Raw genomic sequence first — 17,549 nt, forward strand, 5'->3', positions numbered from 1 at the left:
ATTTCAAATATATTTTTTTTTATTTATTGACAGACCTATTTGTTTAGCATGTGATTTAAGTTCCATATACGTATTCTCACGTATTGCTTTGGTTCTGCTCATGATATTTATGTCATTTCCATACGCTGTCAGTTGGACCGATTTATTGATAAGTGTTTATACCTTCTGATGTTTTCTTACTACGTATTCCACTGCTGTTGGTGCCAGCCCATCGCCCTATTTTAATTCTTGTGTTATTTGAAATGGGTCTATCATCTCATGTTGTATCTGTACCTGAGCAACTGTGTCCGATGTTGTTATTTGAATGAGTCTAACTAATTTAGACGGTATTTCAAATTGACTTAATATTTTGTATAAGTGTGCCCTATTTATTGAGTCATATGCTTGTTTAAATGCGACAAAAATATTGTAGACATCTATGTCATGTTCCCAGGCTTTGCTTAACACCTGCTTAACCGTAAAGTTAGCTAAGCTAACGTTAGTAACCGTAGCTAGTTAAATTGTATGCCTAAAAACGGGCAAAGATATTCAATAGTTAGTGCTGTTATATAAAACATCAAACAAAGTTGCAAAGTTGCACCCAACATGATATTTTTGCCACAAATATTGCCGAATAAAAAGATGCTCACTGTTGGAGCACGAGTTAGCTGATGCGCAATGAAACACTGTTTGATGGCCACAAGCAAGCAAGCAATTTAATTGAACCCAGCCTGAGACACTTGTACATAATGACACTCGGATGTTACAATTCATTAAGGCGAGGAGGATTAACTCGTATAATCAGGAGTCACCCCACCGCGCCCAAATACTCCAGACCATCCCTTTCTTCCCTATAGCACTCTGATGCGCGATACGAGACTCTCTTTCATCAAAGTGCTTGTCGTGTGGAAGTACAAGAACTTTAACACGATGTCGCATCCGATCAAAGCAGGTTAGCGTAAGGCTCTCTTTTCTTGCTATCTCTGGCGACTTATCATCGAATCTGAAATTGCTTGCTGGGGCCCCACGCCCACTTTGGCCACTTCGTTCTCGAGGATGTAGGCTTCTCATGTCGGGTTTAGGGTTTTTTGTTATTTTTTTTTGTGCTTTCGCCTTTTTCCGTTTTTTGCCATTCTCTAGCTCAGCAAACTTTGTTCTGGCTTTTTCTTCCATCGTGTCTGTCACCCTTAGTTGTATCACTTCTCTGAACAAGAAACATTCAGAAACTTATTGGGTACATTTACCACTTCTTTGAGGCTGCTTTTATCCTCTTTTTGTTTGATTTACTTATGTGCCCACATGCGAAAGATGCATATGTTATTATGGGAAGTATAATGCTGTTAATCAGTCTTATTTTCATTTTTAGTCTTAATTTGCTTCTTATACCCACGAGTGCTCTTATTGTAGCTCTGGATTTGTTGTTTTTTGGATGATTTTTCCACATGCTACTTAAGGTTAGTCCTTGATCCATTGTGACTCCTAGGTATTTTGCTTTGCTTTTACCATCCGTGGTATCGTTTTGCACTGTCAGCTGTTCATGTGGGTTTTCTCTTCTCTGTTGAAGATGGCTGCTTACGTTTTTTTCTGAGTTTATGGCTATTTTCCATTGGACACTCCATGCTCCTATGCCATCCAATGCTCTCTGTAAGTTATTTACAGCTACATCAATGTTTCCGTGTTTAGCCGCAATTGCCACCTCCTCTTCTTAAATAGGAACAAATGTTTGGATTTCGATCATCATCAATATTACGATTACGACCGATCATAATCGATCATCTCATTAGGATTATGCTCAGACGTGGAACAACTCCTTATTAATTTTTACATACATATTTGTATTACTGCTAGTAATACAAAGTCTAGTGTTAGTGTTGGGAGAGTTATCGCTGGATAACTTCTCCTCTCATATATTTTATAAAAATAATATTTATTTAAAGTTTTTAACACCAGGTTATACATTTACAAATACATGATTAAAAAAACGATAAGAGTCTGGGCGAAAAAAAAAATGGAAACGTTGTATAAAATATGTAAATAGTTACTTAAATGTAATTAAATAGAAGATAAAATCTTACCTCTGTTGAGCCAGTAAATGCAATCTTCCTAACATCCTTGTGTAAAGCCAACGATGCTCCGGCAGTAGGACCGAACCCATTAACTACGTTAATTACTCCATCTGGAAAACCGGCTTCTTTAGTTAGAGCAGCCAAATACAATGCAGTGAGAGGAGTCTGCTCTGCTGGTTTCAAGATCAACGTACAGCCAGCAGCCAGTGCAGGACCCCACTTCCAACTAAGCATCAAAACAGGGTAATTCCATGGGATGATTTGTCCCACGACTCCTAGAGGTTCTTTGCGAGTCATACACATAATTGGACCGTCTAAAAACAGTTTTTATATGTGTAAATTAATAAATTAAGCTAAATACAGTCTCGACTTCACAAATAAAAGTACAATATAATCACTTATTTTTTTTATTTTTAAAGTTAGAATAATAAGTAATAAGACTTTCAGTTTCTTGGAAGCTGCGAAGTCTTCTTCAAGCATCAACAAAAAACGTCACTAAAAAACTACACTAAACGTCATCAATATAATGGTTTTTTCAAAATCAAAATTATTCAACGCGGAGTCAAACTCGGAAAACCGCAGGAAGCACATATAAGTCCCGCGGAAATTTCAAGTGTAACATATATGACCTTTATATATAGACTTGGAAAAAGCCTATGATAGCGTGCCCAGGAAACAACTATGGGAAGCAGTAAGAAAAATGCACGTTAGGGAGAAATAAGTGTATATAACACAAAGACTATATAAAAAAAGAAGTACAAGTATTTATGTTAAAATATATATATATATATATATATATATATATATATATATATATATATATATATATATATATATATATATATATGAAGCTTCTTCTCTTTCAGGTGTTCTGCTACATATCAAACTTTTTATTTTATATTACATAAAACAATTAATTAAAATTGGTTTTAATTTTAATATATCAATAAACAACTATAGATAACTTTATAACACTATAAAAAAGTATTTTATTTTTGAAATATTTTAGTCAATATCTATCTAATAATGTATACCGCATATATTAAAACATATATTACATTATCTGCAAATAAACGGTTTATTTTAACAGACAAAATGTTTAAACAAAAATAACAAAGTTTAAAAAAGAATAAAATAGAAAAACAAGTTACTGAATTCAAACGATTCAGAGGTATAGCCACTATCAGCAATGCAAAGCGCGGATTTAGGATAACATATGTTTCAACAATTGACAGTTCTACTCCAATGACAACTGTATGTAAAAAAGTAAAAAGAATATCTGGTAGCGTATCTGGGAGGAAAATAATATAATATATAAATCTCAAAAGAAAATATCAAGTATACTAGCATTAGTTTACGAAAAAAATTCAAGCGGCGCAAACTATTCGCCAAATTTTTTACAAACAAAAGAAATTAAGAAAAATATATGATAGATTATGAACATCAAAATAACAGTGAAATAAACTTTCCAATACTGCTGAAAGTAATACATAAGAGAATATACGAAAGGCTAGCGCTAGAGGAGGATATTAGCGAGACGCAGTTCGGGTTCCGAAATGGAATGGGTACTCGAGAAGGACTATTTGCCATCAACATATTGATTCAGCGATGTCGGGATATAAACGTTGATCTACACTTGTGCTTTGTTGACTACGAAAAAGCTTTCGATAAAGTAAGACATGAAAAACTAATATCAATAATTATGAACAAGCGTATTGACAGTAAAATTATAAATATAGTGCAAACATTATATTGGAACGAAAGTGCCATAGTTCAAATTGATGGGCAACACTCAGAAGAAATGAAGATCTGTAGAGGAGTGAGACAGGGATGTGGTTTATCGCCACTTTAGTTTAACTTATATTCTGCAGAAATTTTCCAGAACACGCTCAATAATATCAAAGCGGGAGTTACCGTTAACGGAAAATTAATTAACAACTTACGACACTGTGATCATAGCAACGAGTATAGAAGATCTACAACATCTTATCGAAAGCTTAAGTATGAATAGTGCTGAGATGGGAATTACTATAAACGCTAAAAAAATAAAGTATCTACATGCTAATTACAAAAAGACCACAAAATATACATTACCTATTGACAATCAATGGTAACGTGATAGAACAAGTAGACAAATATCAGTACATAGGAACTTCGATCAATGAAACCAATGATCATACTGCAGAAATAAACAGGCGAATAGAGATTGCCAGATCAGCATTTATACGAATGAAGCCACTCCTAACGTGCAAAAATATAAATTTGGAGATCAGACTACGTACGATTCGCTGTTATATATTTTCAATATTATTATATGGAGCTGAGACTTGGACATTAAAAAAATGCAATTTAAAAAGAATCGACGCTTTCGAACTCTGGTTATACCGTAGAGTATTAAAAATATCATGAACTGATAGAATTATAAATAAAGAAGTACTGGAGAAGGTTGGTAAAGAAACAGAACTAATCACCACTATACAAACCAGAAAACTGGAATACCTAGGCCACGTGATGAGGGGACCAAAATATGAAATTTTGAGACTCATAATACAGGAAAAGATTTAAGGAAGAAGATCTGTTGGCCGAAGGCAGAACTCATGGTTGAAGAATCTAAGTGATTGGTATCAATGCAAAACGATTGATTTGTTTAGAGCAGCAAGTTCAAAAATAAAATTCAGATTGACAACCTCCGTAGGGAGACGGCACTCTAAGAAGAAGAAACTTTCCAATATCGATTTATGAATTAGAAGTGGTACCAGATAATATTTTTCTAAAAAACCTCTCCTACTTGAACACTTCAATCTAATATTCTCGAAAAATGTATTTCCAAAATACTTGAGAAATTCAATAATAATTCCTATTCCTTAACAAAATAAATCAAAATTAGATCCCAAAGTATATAGGCCAATATCGTAGAATGCTGCATATATCGTGGATAGACAGAGTAACCAATATTGAAGACCTATGCAAAGTTAATAAAAATGAGGAAGTCGTTCAAACTTATAGAAAAAATCAAACCGGTGCTAGTTACTTATAAGAATTAAAAAGTATATATTCCGTAACACAAAGTAACAGTACCAGCTCATATAACTTAGAAAACACAAGGAAAGGAACCGATATAGAAGCCTAACACAAGACTCTTTGTATTATACATTTTTATATTTGCAATATACAAAGAAACTTAATTAAATTTTAAAAAATATTTCATTAGAGTTAAACTTACCAGCAGGAATAGTTTCTCCATATATTTTATCGCAGTAACCAGCATAATACCGAAATACCGATACGGCAAATTGGGTACACATTTTAGCTAATTCCAAAGTTTTTCCATTTTCAAGCACCTCCAGTTCTGATATTTTCTCTAGATGTTGTTCTACAAGATCTGCAAACTACAAAGATATTACATTAACAATTACTTATACAATCAAATTATATACAAAATTTTTATAGACCAACTAGCTGACCCGGCCACGCTTTGCTGTTCAATTTATTTAACAGAATTTGGTAAATATCATGAAATCCCTACATAAGAGCTGTTACAGGTTAGCATCAATAAATAAAATTTATAATATTAGCAATTAAACATTATCCACCAAAAATTTTTAATTTTTATTGCCAACTTTTATATGAATTTTGTTCCATAAATGAGGTATGAAAAGTTTGATTTTTAATCCAAATAATTATATTATTCTAAATTATACATATTATTAATATTTAATTAACCGCTAATTGGTGCACAATATTTTTCGTTAATTTATTTTTTGCTAATATAAATAAATTTAATGGTTTACCAACACGTGAGCATGCAACATATAATTGACTATATATGAGAAACTAGATTCTCTAAATCCAAGCCCCAAACGGAATTGTCTGGCCTTGAGATTTGTTAATGGTCATCGCGAATGCTAATCTAATAGGAAATTCAATCCCTTTGAATGATATTGTGGTACATGAGGGTATCATTGGGGTACGTGGAAACAGGATAATTTCTCCTTTAAATCGTCCAGTCAAAATGGTTGCTTCAATGATATTTTCGGTGATACTTTTAATAACCAAACGTGTGCCGTTGCATATTCTGGGTGGGTTCAAATTGCATAGCAGCATAATTGGTTAACCAATTTTCAACTGAAGATTTTGTGGTGGTATCCCTGGTATATCCAGAGAATTTAAAAACTCTGATTAAGTCGTATAAAACATTTTAAATATACAATTAAAAAAATAAGCATCGAGATAAAAAATATCCTATCTCCTGAGTTGGACCAACAATTAAATTTTCACAAAATTTTATTGCAATCGGTTAAGTGGTTTTTGAATGTTGTATTCGACAAACACCGTGACACGAGATTTTTATATATAAAGATTACAATTTTTTTATTATTTTTATTTGTATATTTTTTTTAACAGATTTGTTGACTTTAGATGATGCAATTTTAGATGTGTAAAATGCACAGAACAATATCAAACTAGTGGATGTCCAAGAAACGCAAAAGATAACATGGGTAAATCTGTAAATTGTTTGGGAAACCATCCAGCAAACTACAGCAGTTGCAAAATTCATAAATAATTGCAACAAAAAACTTATCCCAAACTAAGAGACAAAACTGTAACAAACATAAACAGACAAGAACCTATAAATTCAGGGTTCACTTATAGCACAGAGAACTAAGGATTTTCCTGTGACATTCGTTGATACAGGTATCTAACAATTGCTTTTGATAAATTTGGTGATAACAATATGTTATAAACAAAATATGCAAAATATTAAACACCATTTTTTACTTATAAACAATGTATAAACAACGTTAAGTTCGCTATATGATTTTAAATACTAAAGGTGAAGACCGGACGGATGGAAAGTGACTTAATTTTATTGAAAAAGCATAGAAAATCCTTTATAAAGTGAGGTTTCTAAAATTATTTTTGTTAATTCGTTGCTTAAATATTGCAAAAATGGCTTCAAAAGTTGATTTTTGGAAAATTATTAATAACTTTAAACAAAAAACTTTGATTTTGTTTGAGAATAAGGACAATATCACAAATATTCAGATTTAAAAATTTCAAGAAGTTTCACATAACAGTTACTGCAAAATTAAAATTGTTTATCCCAAAAAGCTTTTATCTACAATAAATTTAAATAAATAAATTAAATAAATTTAATAATTTTTCTTAAGTAATGCTTATTATTTTTAAAATTATTTTTCTCAAAAACATTACCAAAATATTTTACATAAATTATTGTTATAAACTTTTTATAATTATAAATAAAAATTATGGCAGTAATCTGTATATTTAATTAACATATAACAATTTACTTACTTAATTTTATCATTTTTATTTTCAAATAAAAAGGTAATTTTTTTTTAAATTTATTTTTAAATGATATTATTTATAACTATAATACATAAATATTTAAGTTACCCATCTTTTCATAACCTTTTCTACTATTATAAAATAAGAGAAAAGAAAAATTTTCGCAAAATACATATTAAATTGTTTAAACAAATTAATCGGTTTAAACAATTCACAAATTAATTCACAATAGTAAACATCAATTTTCGTTGACTAGAACCAAAATTATTGCGAAAATAGGATCTTCTTTGATCAATAGGAATCAAGATAACATTTTATTCTTAAAATAATAGCATTTTGTGCTTATAATCATATTTCCATAGTTTGTGATGATATAAATTTAGGTTTAGATGATTTAAATTTTATGACCCAACTTATAGATGACATATACAGTAAAGGAGTAAAAAGTTATAACTTGTTAAAATTATGGTACTCGTACAATCCCGCAACGGAAAACCGTCTATTAAAATTTTAGCAAAATTGTGCTATTTTCACCTCTCGGAAAATCCCGGAAAATAAATTATTTAAATTTTTCCATAAAAAAGTTATGAATTTTCTTATGTTTCGTAAGAAATATTTAAATTTTATTGATAAGTGTGTATTATTTATATAAATATATAATAATAATTATAAATTTATAAAATACATTTAATTTTTTTATTTAATTCTATAGTTTTTTCTTTTAATAAAATAATTCATTTTATTATAATTGCATTTAAAAAGATAAGTAGCTAATAAGTATAACTAATATTTTTGTAATTCGCCCCTCCACTTTTCTGTGGAGGTATTTTATGAGTAGGTACCATCATTTTAAAGGTTTATAACTTTTTACTCCTCGGTATATACCATCTATAAATTAGACAATAAAATTTAGATCTTCATTTATAATTTGCTGAATACTCAGCTCTTAATGTTATTAAACAATGGACATATGATTTTTAGAAAAAAATATTTAACAAATTAATATTTAATGTAAATAAATAGAAGCAAAACAAGAGTTAAAAAATAATCTTGTTAAAAACAATTTGAGCCGCTTGTATGCGCCGTATAAAGATGTAAAATGGAACACTTAAACAAAAACAACCCTTTTTCATTACTTATTAACGTTAGTCAACACCGCAACTGTCAAATAAGTGTTATAAATTTATGCCAAAATATCACCTCCGTTCGATTAAAGTACAGTGTGTTCCGAACAAATGTTCTTCATAAAAACGCTTTATAATGCATTTATACAAATTAAATGAAACATATTATTGTGTATTTCTTTAAGTTAACATTAATAGAAATCTTTAAATATTATTTCTACGCGTATATAATAAAATATGTCTAGTGGCTTTAATGCCAGTGTACTCGGCAAATTAATCCTAAAAAAGAACACATCTACCGCCTAAATATTTCGTGTTGGTATCATGTGACTTCACAAGCTATGACGCTGATGACGTGCAACGGTTAAGTAAATTAGATGAAGTATACACCTCTGAGTTTCTAGTGTGAATGATGTCACTGATTGACATACTAAAATTAACATTGCCGCTAAGCCGACTTCTACAAACAAAATCTCTTGATGCTAACCTGGCGACTAAAGCTGGATTGGATTTATAGTTTTTGACGGACTGTAGACGTAGACGCACTGGAGACGTAACAAACGGACTGTAAATATTATTTCAAATTTATAAATCGACGCAGTGGAATTTTTACGCATGAGTAGAAACAGTGGCTAGAGTTAGTGACCATGCTACTTTAATACCTTTTTATTATTTATTATTATTATTTTATAAATTCTTAACGTCCATTGTAACAAATAATCAACAAAATTAAAATTCGAATATGTTGATAAACAACTTTACAAAATGGTGGCCGGGCCAGACAGTTCACTTTGGTTGACATCACAAAATTCTTCCTTTTGATTGGCCAGACGCAAGTAACTCCCTGTAAAAGATGAAAGTTGGCCAACTCTTCCGTTGCAGTGCGTTTCACTTACGTTCCGTCAAGATCATGTTGATCTTTTTCCAGTGCATCTACGCTTACAGTCCGTCAAACTATAAATCCAGCTTAGGCTGTTTCCAATACCATGTCGACTTTGAAAGATAGAAGATCTAACTGCGAATAAAGTTTTAGTAAGATTGCATTCTTTGTCATTGTTTTGGTCAGTATTAATTTCTAACATTTTTTTGTCGAGATAGTCGAATAATACATTTATTTACCCGCTGTAAAATCGCTGTACCGTCCGGCGTCCCGTCCCGCAGCAAAATCGGTATCACGTCCCTTCTTCCGGCACAAAATGCTGGACAAAGTGTGGGACGGGACGTCCCGCGTGCATCCATAAACTTGACCAATATTATTCGACTTTTATTTATGCTATTTTAATTTTATAATCTAAACTACATTTCTTTTTTGCACTTATTGGACTTCATGAGGTTTTAGGTTAAAATTTGCTGATTTTTCGTTGCTAGATAAATAAAAATACTTTAATAACGATAAGTTTTGAATATCTTTATGACACTGTGTGAAAAGTGCTTTAAAACTTAACATTTTAACCATAATTTTTAAAAATTTACCCCCAGACCCCCCGGTATCTCCCACAAAAGTTCAAAATCGGTCCTGGATCCGCCCTTTAAGTAAAAAATGACGTTTAATCTTTTGCATATTTTGTTTATTACATATTGTTATCACCAAATTCATTAAAAGCAGTTGTGTTGTTAGATACCTGTATCAACGAATGTCACGAGAAAACCCTTAGTTCTCTGGTCTATTGACTTAGCTTCTGTAGTAAGTTGACGAATCAAGCTGAAAATTTACTTATTTTACTAGTAAGGGCCACTGAATGTGTATACCAAAAATTGTTAAAATCGGATTATTATTTTATGTAGGTGTTTACCTTTTTTCGTCACTCAGTATATAAATCCGTATAATATAGGTATCATCCTTAAATGTTTTTTACCCACAACTTCGAATAAGCTAATCACTAATTTTTTTTAATAAATCAAGCTAAACATCAAATTTTATTTTATAAATCGTTTCAATGAAAAAATAGTAGAAAAAGTATAGCGGCATAAACTTGAACTTGGCAGCATATTGCAAGGTAACCAAAAGGTAAACAAAATATATTAATATTAACCTTCATGAATAATTATTGAAGCTCGTTTAAAAAATTTAAAAAAATGATCATGTCATAGTAGAATAAAAAAATAGTCTTCAAAATAATTAGATAATTTATCAACTTTCTGTTCTGACCTCAAATAAAATTATTCATAATTTATCAATACCATATTGATAAAGTCCAAATTTTTATCAATGTGGCATTATTGCCCAAATAAATATACAAATTTAAAAATATATTTTTTGGTAGGTAGTCCATACTGTTTCTGTATTCATTAATAAACAATCAATATTTTGATATATTATCAAATATTTATTAGATCAGTACAAATTTTTTGATTATAATATGACATAACCTTAACAGTGACATACCTACTGCAAATATATTATATGATTAAGGGTCAGACTTTTCACCTCCGATTAACTATTATTTATCCGGAGGTTTATCCGACAGACAAAAAAGTAGCGTCTTTTCAGTAGCGAATAAACCTGTCAAATGTCAAACAAATGCAAATTGTCAAATATTTATTTGCCAAATATAGTAGGTACCGAATAAGAAGTTATCTGGAAGATAAATTGTAGTTATTGTCGTTTGTTATATGTTGTAGGTTATGGCGAAATCAAAAATATAACCTAAATATTGTTTTTAGTGTTTATTGTGAGTGAGAGACAGGGATCCGGTATTAAAAGCAGTGGCGGCTAGTCCTAAAGGGCTATGGCCCTAGCTCTGAAAAATATATTGATCGAAAAATATATTGATCACTAAAAATACTTTTTTACTATGCTTTTTTTAATATCAATGCATTATGTACATGCATTATTTATCAATACGTAATTTAATCTCCACGAAAAAACAAATAATTCAAGCCGAGCCCATTTCAGTATGGGTCGAGATTTTACTTCAAATCAAACGCATAGGAAAAGGTTAGATGCGGTCAGTTTACTGACGGAAAATTATATATAGGTACAATATAGTACGTATATATATATATAAAGGCAAAATAGAAGGAAAGCGAGGAATTGGAAGAAAAAAATTGTCCTGGTTACGTAATATCAGAAACTGGACAGGACTTGGATTTGAGGAACTCTTAAGAACAGCTGAAGATAGACAAACGTTTGCCACCATAACCGCTAACCTCCATTGATGGAGACGGCACTTGAAGAAGAAGATATATTATATATTATATGTAGTTATATATACGAAAAATGGAATGTTTCGGAGCCATACAAATTTCGGCCCGAGTGTGTTTTAGAATGTGACTTTGCTAGTGTATTAGAATAGTTTTCGCTTATCTATAAGGTTTAAGTTACGTTGAAGTGTTCGATTACGAAATCGAAGTGTTTGGGTTGTTAAAATTTTACTGTTTAGTGTTAAGGAAAAATAAACAAAATTATCTGTTTGTTAGTGAAAACTTACTCGCTTGAAGAGAAAATTCAAATCAAGAAACTTGGTAGGTAGACCATCTACAGATCCGATTATAACAATTACGCAGAAAGCTTCAACATCCTAGCAAGGATTTCTATTAAACTTCCATAAGGAAGTTTAATAGAAATATATATTTAAAAAAATAAGTTTTTTTGGGGGGCGATTCTACATGGGCAAGACATGGTATCATTAATTTGGTGCATATTTACGAGAAAATAAAAACTCTGAAAATAGCAAGGAACTTATACCTAAATAATATTTTTAGTTTATCTATACTCAGAAAATCAAATATAATGACTCAGTTAAGTTCGGCTTAAAGACAAATGTTATTATGCAGACCAAATAAGTTGATAAAAACAGGTAGGTATATTTTAAAAATTATTATAAACTGTATAAGATTCTGTGGTGCATTAGAATTAGCATTGCGAGGTCATAATGAAATGTAAGAATCAACAAATGAAGAAGATTTTCGGAAATTAATAGTTTTAAGTTCTCAATTAGTTACAGATTTAAAGGATCATTTTAATAAAGCAACAGTATTTAAAAGGGGCCTCTAAAAGTATACAAAATGAACTATTGGACTGTATGCTTGGCGTTTACCATGATGAGGTGACTAAAGAAATTAACAAATCAAATTATGTAGCTGTAATTGCCGATGAAACTACAGATGTCGCTACCGAATTTCAGTTAGTCATTATATTACGATGTATTGCCTTTAATAAGTCAGTAGAAAAATTTTGAAAATTTGTAATCCTCTTAGACAGAATGCCATTCCAATATCAAATTGTATTTTAAATGAAATTAATCCTTTAATCAGTGATGCGCTAAATTTATGACGGAGCGTAAGTAATGAGCGGAAAAAACAATTAAAGATAAATATCCATTTGCAAACTACGTAGGTACATTGCTATGCACATCAGATGAATCTTATAATGAGTAGTGCGGTTTAAATTACTGCATCTGTTCGGATTTTCCTCCCCGGGAATTAACTGGGATTTGTTCCTTTAAAATCATCACCTCAAAGAACAAAGGTATTGGATGAGATAGCTCATAAACGATTACCACAATCATCACAAACTAGATAGAATTTTCAATCACTTGGAGTCAATACAGTTTATGAATACCGAAATAAGTTGGTACAAGTCATGGATATTTTAGAGAATGACAAAAGTATTAAATTGAATTCAACGATTGAGTAAGCCGGTGCATGGTGCATATAAACTTAGATTACAGAATAAAGATTTCATATTTTGGTTAGCAGTTTTTTATAAAATCACGCCACATGTAGAATTACTTTTTAAGCAACTGCAGATGATTCATTCCTGACCCCATTAAGGCTAAACAAGATCTTTAAACATTTGAAAAGACAATGCAAAATATTCGTGATGAAATGGATACAGTTATTGACCAACTAGATTCGGAGCTAGTAGAAACCGATGAATCTATTCATCATAAAAGGCGACGTTGTCCGATATATCTGTTTCAATGAATAAAAAAATAGAAGCATTGGCAGTTTGCGATTCCATTTTACAACAGATTGGGGCTCAAATTACTTTTACAGGACATCTGGTAGCTACCGCATTATTTATGAAAGAACATTTTAACGAATATCAAAAAGACTTTCCAGACAAATTGCTCTCTGATACTTTTGACGTATATGCATTTCTAGAAAAAAAACGTTTAAAAACAGAACTGCAAGTACTATATGAAAGACAAGAACTGCAAAACATTTCTGAAGCCGTTCCTATTTTATCATTACTTTCAAAAGAAGAAATGATATATTCTTTCAGATTCTCATTTCTGATTCTACTTACAGATGCAATATTTGTTATAAAACAAATTACTGAGCAACCACTGAGTATAATAGACCAGCATTTCTGTGTTTGATTGACCTAAAGAAAGCGTTTGATAGAGTAAGACTCAAAGATGTTATCCATCTTCTGTATAATAGAGAAATTCCCCTAAATATTATATAAACTATCGCAAAACAACAAAATGAGAGTCAGAATAGATGGACAACTTACAGAACCTACAGAAATGGGCAGCGAAATAATACAAGGGGATTTATTGAACTCCATGCTCTTCAATTTGATCATGGATGAAATCATCAAAAGCGTTAACAAAGGAAGAGGATACAGAATGGGAAACAAAGAAATAAAAATGCTCTGTTAAGCAGACGATGCAATATTGATAGCCCAAGATGAAGATAGTCTGCAAAGACCGGTTCACACATTTAACATAAGAGCAAAAGAATTTAATATGACAATCTCATCTCAGAAAACTAAAACAATAGTAGTCAGCAAAGAACCAACCAGATGTAAAATAGAAATTGATGGCATCAGTATTGAACAAGAAACGTAAATAAAATACCTGGGAATTACACTGTCCAGTTATGGAGACCTGGATAAATAAGTGAGAGATCAAGTACAAAAAGCAAATAGACGGGCAGGATGCCTTAATAACACTATATGGCGAAATAGACACATTAACACTGAGATGAAGTCAAGAATTTATAAAGCCAGTGTAAGACCAATAATTACATATGCCTCAGAAACAAGACCCGACACAGCCACAACGCAAAGGCTAATGGAAACGGCAGAGATGAGTGTACTGAGAAGAATTACAGGAAATACTGAGAGATCGAAAGAGAAGTAAAGACATTAGATGAAAATGTAATGTACAGTGTATAAATGAATGGACACAAAATAGAAAAAGAGAGTGGAATAACTACATAAGCAGAATGGAGGAGATCCGTGTCGTCAAAATAGCAAGAGATAAGTCACCAATCGGCAGAAGAAGTATCGGACGACCGCGCAAAAGATGCAGTGACAACCTTCCATAGAGGTATTAATCCGACAATAAACAAGCAAAATTGCTTATAAAGAGGAAGAAGAAGAAGAATAATTTAATTTTTAAATTTAATAATTCTATGTATTTCTTTCTAAAAGAAAAGTGGCTACTATACGATTTATTATTATTCGTGTCGCCACAAATTGTACAATTAACACAGATATAAAAAAATAAAATCCATTATAAAAAAATAGTATAAAATATTAATACGTAGAATGGCCGAACATACATATATAATACGATGTTATACTAATAATAATTAATCTCAGGGTTTTTAGGGTTCATTTTACAATGAAAATTACGATGATTTGATAAAGCTGTATAAGCGTGTTTCTTTAGAGGCTCTAGATCCTCTAGAGGCGTAGCGTCAGATGTTAGTTTGTTAAAATAGTTTAATTTCTCTGACTATTTCACTCATCTTAAAATTTTCACATAATCTGACCAATCACAAACCAAAGACAGCTTGTGTTATCGCGAAAACCATCGAGCAAAAAGACAAAAGAGGGAATGTAAAGGTAGTGGGGGCAAAAATATTGTTAGACAGGAAGTGCCATCTTGAGAGGCCAAATTAAACAAGGAAAGAGAGTCTTTCCTTGTTTAAGAAATCAAATTTAGTTGGGTTATGTTATTATTTGTCCCAACTGTCACATGGAATCTTATTTATATTGAAGTTTTTTAACAATTGTTTCACATTTTAGACTGTTATCGTTAATATTTAATTAAAATATTCTCGTCTAAGACACATTCTGAAAACTATTTTATAGCTACTGTTAATAAGTGTCGGAAAATTTAAATTTGGCGCATTCGCATTTCCGGATATGTCCGCCATCAGAGGCCACTTTTTTGGTCGCCTTTTCATAACGATTAGATTCCCTCTTGTGTCTTTTTGCTCGATGGCGAAAACACCAACTGTCTTTCAATTCTGATTGGTCTATCAGCTTCGTGTTTTCAACGACGTAACCATGGATACCGATCGCAAAGCAAAGTTTGACGTTTGCCAAAAAAATTATTGTAGCTGTATAGGTACGTCAAAATGAGTCGTTTCGGTGGTACTTCAAACGAAGTTATAAACCAAAACATTGAAGAAAATATACCGAGTAACACAAGAAAGTCTAAATCTTATATTTGGAGACAATTTATGATGTTCTGTGTGGATCGCAACTACAAATTAGATGCAGAAAATAACAACGAAAGACTAGCATTCATTCTAAAAGTCTGGGCCTTCAACATGCGAAAAATTGATGGTAGTGATTACAAGGAGAGTGTTATTAAAACCATATGGAACACTACTGCAAAATTGGTACAAGAAAAATATTTCTGTGAGTATCAGAGACATATTGATCCCTTCAAAGATATAACCTTCAAGGAAGCGAGAGCGGCTCGTGATAGTAAGAGAAAATTGTTGCAAACTGTACCCGATCAAAGGAAAATGAGTTCTGTCGCTATGACTTCGGATGAATATAAAAATATGACTAATTGTGAATTATTCAAAAAATGGGTAGATTTGGGTTACCTAGATCAAATGTATTATTATTAAATTCCTTCCTCTCATTCTACTGAATTTTTGACCTATCACTTTGTTCATGAAATAGTCTAATAAAATACCACTCGTGATTTAATTTAGCTTATAAGTCTGTCTTTTATTTCTAAACTCAACTGAGTTTCTTAAAGAAAACACCACTCGTCCTACGGACTCGTGGTGTTTTCAAGCAACTCAGTTTCGTTTAGAAGTAAATCGACAGACATCGCGAAAATTGAATCACTAGTGGTATTACTATTGATAATTAATGAAATTTCGGTGCGTTCCGAAATAATTTTAACATTTATCTGGCAGATAAGTAACCGTAACATAATTTGACGTGAAAAGACAGGTATATTTTATCCTCCGAATAAATGACTATCCTTCAGATAACTATCTATCAGATAGTTATCTGTAGGTGAAAAGATCGGCCCTTAATGTTTTAAATTTACATTGCTATTCCTTTAACAATTCTTCGCGTCCAAATAAAACAAAAAATATTAGTGGTTCAAAACTTGGGTATAACATCAAGAGAGATGAACAGGGCAGTTTATAATATAAATGCTTAAATATAAAATAATTATATTAAAATTATAATGAAAATACCTTGTTAATAATGACTCCCCTGCTGGAAGCATCCATGGATCTCCATTTTGAGCCTCTTGCGAACGCAGCTTTTGCGGCACTCACAGCTTTCTCGATGTCTTCTTTGTCCCCTTCCGCAGGATTGGCTATGGGTTTTCCGGTACTTGGGTTTAGAACTTGGAATGTTTTCTTACTGACGGAATCCACAAATTGATTGTTAATGAATAGCTGAAACAAGATTTAATTTAGAAAATTTTAATAACAATTATTACTACGCTATCATCTACTTTTTTATATAACACACGCCAGAAATGACATCCAACGCTTAAAAATTCATTAAGGATTGATGAAAAGAATAAGATTAAAAACGATAATCTTATAAACATTTTAGCGACTGCAGATAATATAATAACTGATAATAATCTAGAAAAGTTATTTTACAAAAAGTTAATATTACTCTAAGAGATTTATTAAAGTGACATAAAATACAATAGGCAATAAAGTTTATTTATAATCATAAATGGTAAATATGCAATCTGCCAATACTGACAAATGCCTACGCAATACAACTATGAATATCAAGTACCTACCAAACAACTGGTAGAACAAACTTAAATCAGAATATCGCCTAGAGTACCAATACAAGTGGACGAATGGATAATATATGACTCATAAT

At 31.3% G+C, this 17,549-nt stretch overlaps 1 protein-coding gene across 1 annotated transcript in view; it reads right to left on the reverse strand.

The window, feature by feature from the left end:
* The window catches only part of LOC140445321 (aldehyde dehydrogenase), a 43,520-nt gene that overhangs the window by 14,703 nt on the left and 11,268 nt on the right, over nucleotides 1–17,549 (reverse strand). The window contains exons 2-4 of the mRNA XM_072537293.1: nucleotides 16,895–17,101; nucleotides 5,269–5,434; nucleotides 2,055–2,359 (exon numbers count right to left, since the gene is read on the reverse strand). Coding sequence (XP_072393394.1) covers nucleotides 2,055–2,359; nucleotides 5,269–5,434; nucleotides 16,895–17,101 — 678 coding nt within the window. The remainder of the gene's footprint in view (nucleotides 1–2,054; nucleotides 2,360–5,268; nucleotides 5,435–16,894; nucleotides 17,102–17,549) is intronic.

Source organism: Diabrotica undecimpunctata, chromosome 7, assembly GCF_040954645.1.
Source record: "Diabrotica undecimpunctata isolate CICGRU chromosome 7, icDiaUnde3, whole genome shotgun sequence".
Lineage (NCBI taxonomy): Eukaryota > Metazoa > Arthropoda > Insecta > Coleoptera > Chrysomelidae > Diabrotica > Diabrotica undecimpunctata.